Source organism: Strongylocentrotus purpuratus, unplaced genomic scaffold (genome assembly GCF_000002235.5).
Source record: "Strongylocentrotus purpuratus isolate Spur 01 unplaced genomic scaffold, Spur_5.0 spur5_scaffold_6, whole genome shotgun sequence".
NCBI classification, from domain to species: domain Eukaryota; kingdom Metazoa; phylum Echinodermata; class Echinoidea; order Camarodonta; family Strongylocentrotidae; genus Strongylocentrotus; species Strongylocentrotus purpuratus.
The window spans coordinates 34,774,525-34,781,297 of NW_022145612.1; the positions used below are offsets into that span (position 1 = coordinate 34,774,525).

A 6,773-nucleotide genomic window follows, 5' to 3' on the forward strand; every position below is an offset into this window, starting at 1 on the left:
AGAGGTCAACTTATGAAATTCCATACATTGAGATTGTTATCATGATATCTCAAGAACCACTGGAGATTTAAACTCCAAACTTGTTTAAATTGCTCTATGGCGGAGGCATCATTTTCGACTGCACGCAGTCAAAATTCCATCTAGTTTTTTACTCTTTCGTCTTTTCGTCCCAAAATACTGCGGCCTTTACGCCGGCAAATACGGTAATGAAAACTTTTGCCCGAAATTGGACATTAAATCCCATGCCTCACGAAACACACACTTACCAGCTCCCATGTGGCCTTTGTTTGCATGCCTTTGTTTGCGAGAAACAAAAACAATGTTGCAGCCCTGGCTCAGGGTGCTATCTTTCTACACAAAATAGGGGACATGTATTTTACTATTAAAGAATACCTCAATATCAAACATTCATTCACCCTTGATAGTTACAATGAGGTGTCAATTAATAGCATCCAACTACTAGGTCAGTGTTATTTTTGATGAAAATCACAAGTAGGAACGAACAACACAAATCACGGCACAATGCACGTGAAACCGTGCGTCCTTATTTGGTTAAATGGACTTCAGTGATTATTTGTGAATGAATCTATGACGTCACAGCCTCAGATCTCTCTGATGTGACATAAATTTTAATGGGACTACAATTTTCAAACAAAAAACACGACGACCATATGCAACCCACGATGGTGAATGTTATATATCGATGGAAAGAAGAAAAACTCAACAATTAGAATCCTTGCTCCCAAAGTGAGACGTTCCCGCGTTTTTGATTAACATAGAGTGAAATACTTTGTAGGCTTTTCCCATAGCGATTGCTCTTTTCTGAATGTGAATGTGTAAGGATGAATTCAAAGCAAGTCGCGACAAAGTTTTAAAATCTGCCGAACCATTCAGAATAATTGCAAAATTTATGTTTGAATTTGTATTTGCTGTTCGCCCCAGATAGATTCTGCCCACAGTAATTGGTGCATAAAGCTTTAAAGAAAAATTGCACCAAAAAATTGAAGGATTTTACATGTTATAACCGCGCACATTCAAGCTGGGAGCGCATGACCCTCAGTTTTCATTATGTGAGGCATATTGCCATGTTTTAAAGCGTATTCAATAAAAGTTATATTGATTATATTAAGCTGTGTGTAGGTCAAGAGACAAGTTAGCATTTGTTGTTTTCTTCCAAAATGCAGATATTGAGAAGATCAAGGCCTACATTGATGCCTTTCGCTATGGAGCGCCTCCACATGCTGGTGGTGGAATAGGTCTGGAGCGTGTCACCATGTTGTACCTTGGTCTGGACAATATCAGGAAGACATCACTCTTCCCTCGTGATCCCAAGCGTCTTACACCATGAGAAAGCACAGTGCTCGCAATTAGTAATTTTTGTACCGGTAGTTTAAATTTTTTATGATTATAATCGACCTGTGATAGTCAGCACTATAGTAGAAACAATTTTGGGGTCTTCTTTAGAAATATGTATCTTTACAAGTAAGTATTTTAGAGTATACAACTTGAATGAGTCATTTTAGTTATTTTATTCAAGTTTTATTTCAGCATCTTACCTCAGGGATGTTAAAGTTTATCTTGAGTTCTGGTGATGATAAGATTACAAACTCACAGTATCAAATGAAAATACAAGACCCCCCAAAATAATGTCTTCCAAATGATTTAGTTCAACAGTGTATAGAGGCTGAGTTGTGAGCACAGGAAGTTGAACAAATCGAGCTCGTATCTCTGACTCCATAAAGTATGATGTCATACATAGAAACATATATGCCTTTCAATGAATGTGAGTTGCTAGAAGGTTTTGATAACTCATATATTGTCTGTTTGTAGCCAGAAGTTAGTTAACTCATATACTTTAACACACAGTTAACGCCCTTTAGCTCTGAACAGATGATGTATTCTGATTATCCAAACAAACCCATCTATGGTATGATAAACAGTTCATAATTTTTCATGTCATTTTCTGTCAAAATATAATTCCACCACTGAAACTCAAGATAAATTCTAAAGAATGTGTAACGATGATAACAAAACAAAATAAAACAAAATTAAGCTCAGCTATAAAGAGATTAATCCAATTCCTCATGGTTTTACTTTTAAAAAATGGAAATGCCTTTCAGTGGTAAATTAAGCAAAATTCTACATCTACCTGTTTATGTTATAACGCATGGTGCAAACAATACGATCACATATGTGATCAGTGTGTAAATAACAAAAAGAGAGAAAGCAAAAGTTTGAATTGATAAATCTCATTCCTTTCCTTCCTTTCTTTTGTCTGTTTTTTATGTTGAGCATTATTTAAAAAAAATATGAAGGAAATGCTCTTTAGCTGAGTAACTATAGTTAGTTTATCTAGAAGTAGTACAAAACTCTCTTTTGTACAATTGATAAATTAGGGTATTATGGCATATGACGACACTGAGGATTAGTGTATAATAAACGGTCGACTTTATGCCATTTCCACCTTCTATAATTGTTTTGTTCCACCTTCTATAATTGGATTTTGATATTGTAAAAGCCTTAAAAGGTGATAAAGAACCTAACAATCATTCTGCTTTTATTTCATCATCTATGTATTCTTTAAATTAAAGATCAATGTCTCTTATCTGCCCAGCAGGTTGTAGAAAACTGTGTGACAGCACTAAGCATACTTTTCATGTAAATTTGTCATACATTTGAATGCCTGTGAGAAGAAAAAAAAATCTCAGGTAGCACTACTTTGGTGAAATCCTCAGCATTCCAAGCCATTACAACAGCTACACTGCACTGTATGGTCTGATACGGAATGAAATTTCTAGGAAATGGCAACTTGGATTGGGGAATTCGAGAATGCAGAAATTTATGTTAGAGTGAACATTGTAATATTGTATAGAGACGATATTTAGTGGAAGCAATAAAAGTTCATTTGTTATGTAGTATAGAATGGACAAGCTTATTATGCTTAAGAATTATAGGACAGTGAGTACATGTATAACAAGCTGACACATATGAAACAATGTTGATAACATCAGAATTAAGCAACTTTATTTTCCTGTGTTTTTTAAATAATTTGTTAAAACAAATAAATAAGGACAAAGGTTAGCAAATCAAATGATAGATATCATCTCCCAGACCTCCTGATAATCCTTAGGAGGTGTTGGATTATTAACTGCAAAAGTAAAATCTTATTTTGTATAATTATGCTCTGTATCATGTAGGTGTTCAACACATGACTTTCATTTATTCCAATTTCCAAATCAAATGATAGATATCCATCTCCCAGACCTCTTGATAATCCTTAGGAGGTGTTGGATTATTAACTGCAAAAGTAAAATCTTATTTTGTATAATTATGCTCTGTATCATGTAGGTGTTCAACACATGACTTTCATTTATTCCAATGTCCAAATCAAATGATAGATATCCATCTCCCAGACCTCTTGATAATCCTTAGGAGGTGTTGGATTATTAACTGCAAAAGTAAAATCTTATTTTGTATAATTATGCTCTGTATCATGTAGGTGTTCAACACATGACTTTCATTTATTCCAATGTCCAAATCAAATGATAGATATCCATCTCCCAGACCTCTTGATAATCCTTAGGAGGTGTTGGATTATTAACTGCAAAAGTAAAATCTTATTTTGTATAACTATGCTCTGTATCATGTAGGTGTTCAACACATGACTTTCATTTATTCCAATTTCCAAATCAAATGATAGATATCCATCTCCCAGACCTCTTGATAATCCTTAGGAGGTGTTGGATTATTAACTGCAAAAGTAAAATCTTATTTTGTATAATTATGCTCTGTATCATGTAGGTGTTCAACACATGACTTTCATTTATTCCAATTTCCAAATCAAATGATAGATATCCATCTCCCAGACCTCTTGATAATCCTTAGGAGGTGTTGGATTATTAACTGCAAAAGTAAAATCTTATTTTGTATAATTATGCTCTGTATCATGTAGGTGTTCAACACATGACTTTCATTTATTCCAATGTCCCCAAAGGTTAAACTCAATGTAACATTTATTTATTCATTGGTGATGGTTAATGCTACCGGTATACATTTATCAAAATTGTTAGTATAAAAGGACTGAAGATCAGTAGAACTGTATTTTAGATGATACAAGGTAATTGTATTATAAATTTACCTTTTTGTTTTAGTAGAGATGAGAATATGTAGCATGGAAAAGTGTGTAGCACCTTGTGAAGAGTAGTTCGTAGTTTTGTTTTGTCTTGTATCAAAGGGTAATTAATAAATAAAAGCAACAGATTCATATATACATGTAGTTAAGACTGTTTTTTATGTTTTACGTTTCTATTGTATTGAAAAATTCCATGTATGTATATTGGAAATGGACATGAAAAAATGATTTATGCAAGGGCCGAGGAAATATATAAATGTGTACCCCAGTAACCCTGAAAACAATAAGCCATTTGTTTTAAGTTAAGCTAACCTACTTGTTAACTTTTAGGAATTTCTGTATAATATATCTATACAGTTAACAACTTACGTATTCATATACCTTACCAAGATTTGTAATTTTAAGTTTGTGGAAACAATTTTGGTACCAATTTATGTTTCTTGATAATGTGATATATTAAAGCTTTTACTTCAAAGAATTCAACAATGGCCCTAATTCAACCAGTCCACCTTTCATTCTAAAGTTGCGAAAAAAACACACACAATATCAAATTATAAGGGGTATGAATAATTTAGTCATTAACTATATGTATAACAAATAAAACAATTGGATGTGAAATATATATATATATATCATATATTCATATTATTTTGAATCTAAATGTGTTTAAATGCCTCCTCCCACCAAAGGTGGTGTCGAAGGGTTATCCGTTCAAGAATCACTTTAGATAAGAACTGCAAACTTGATATTATATATCACCTTAGGAAGACAATCTGATTAGATTTTGGAGTAAATAGGTTCAAGGTCACACAGATCAACTTTAGAAATTCTAGCTATATTAGCCTTGTTATTGCGAAATCTCTAGGACCACTACTGATATAAGGCTCAAACTTGATGATAATATGCATTACCATAGGAAGACAATCTGATTAGATTTGGGATTAATAGGTCAAAGGTCACAGGAGTCAATTAATGAAATTACAGGTTTTAGCCTTGCTATTGTGATTTCTCACCAACCACAAGAAATATGATAATTCCAGTCGCATTTATCTTGTTTAAATGTGCAATCATCCAAGATCAAACTTTGAATCCCGACACGGCACTAATATCCTTTGGCAAGATATTAACCTGCATTTGCTACTCTCCACCCAGGTGTTAAATGGGTACCCGGTAGGATGCGACCGTCATTGTTGGTCAAACAGTTTTTGAGCATCAAGTAACGCCTGGAATGCTCCCCGGGGAGTGGAGATTGTGCACACATTGTGTGCGGGCAAGCACTGTATCCAATGACCGGAGTAATAGTATATTTGTAAAGCATTTAGAGACATTTGTACTAAGCGCTATATAAAAGCTAAATATTATTAATATTATTACTATCGGAGCTCAGAGATATTTCCAAAATTAAATTTGGGAATAGAAGAAATCTATGTCTGGACCGAATTTATTTATCAACACTGTACTGCTGTTTAGCCATATTTGATATGCAATCAACGAAGAATCATTTGAGGAATGATTTTTAAACATGGTACAAGCCAGTTTTTATGTATAAAAAGTTGGGTTAATGGTCACTGGTCTGCAGATGCCTGGTCAGATTGTTACTATATTAGGCATTACTATTGTTCGTTCTCGTCAAACAATTTGGACGTGTTGGAATAATTTGGTTGAATAATTTCTTGTCCTTCATAAAGTCGGTCAAAATACTTCCTTATTTAGAAACCACTATTTACTTCTATTTTCCCATTCTCTGGTCTTCTTTTTCTTAGTCTGTTCTTCTTCTTGTCTTCTGTCTTATTCACCATTGCTCCCTTTGTCATCTCTTCCTTTTTTTCTTTAAAAAAAAAAATCTCTCGTTTTTCATCGTCTTATATACTCATCATCTTATTAAGCTTGTGTGTGATCTCTCCTCATAATCTAGACTTTTTCTTCACCTTTTTTTTCTCTTCACGATCTTTTTGTCGTTATGTCTTTCCTATTGAACGTTGTCCTTTATTGTTGAGATCTTTTCTTCTTTATTCCATGGATCTTTATTTGTAGACTATGGTTTATTCATCGCCATATTCCCACTTTTTGTTTAATCTCGACGGGCTTCTCCATCTCCCATTTTCGGTCTTCATCCTCTTACTTTTCTTCCCCCATTTCTGTTTCCTCCCGTTACCCCTTATTTTTGTTTTACCCGTCGTCATTTTGCATCTGCATTATACCATACACCCGAGTCCAAAGTCAATTGGATAAAAATGGAATAGATTATGATATACTATGCATGATGTTTCATATCTTTATTTTGTTTTAAATTTTTAAAAAAGGGTAGTAACATATACTAAGTGATAGACAACATTTCTAATTACATTAACATCGATTCATATTTTCCATAAATGTAAAAGAAAGAGCAATACATTATCATATTGGTCGACTGGATTCTTACGAACTTTATCGTTAAAGGTAATACAAAGTTTGGTATGGGGTCATGAATTTGGTTCAAATGAAACATATTGGAAGCATATGCGATCCTGCAATATTCAGTGATCGTTGTCGCGGTCGAAATGGAGTCTAAAGTTATGAAATTGTAAATAATAAACTCTTTATGTTGTATAGCTTCCTCTCAAGGTAAGATATTAATTAGCTATAAAAACAATATTTCTTG

The 6,773-nt window shown here is 33.6% G+C and overlaps 1 protein-coding gene across 1 annotated transcript in view; it reads left to right on the forward strand.

Annotated features, from left to right (window-relative positions):
• Positions 1-4,268, forward strand: part of LOC588558 (aspartate--tRNA ligase, cytoplasmic) — a 32,482-nt gene extending 28,214 nt beyond the window's left edge. Inside the window, exon 14 of the mRNA XM_031000160.1 lies at positions 1,185-4,268. Coding sequence (XP_030856020.1) covers positions 1,185-1,348 — 164 coding nt within the window. The 3' untranslated portion in view covers positions 1,349-4,268. The remainder of the gene's footprint in view (positions 1-1,184) is intronic.
• The last annotated feature ends 2,505 nt before the right edge of the window (positions 4,269-6,773 follow it).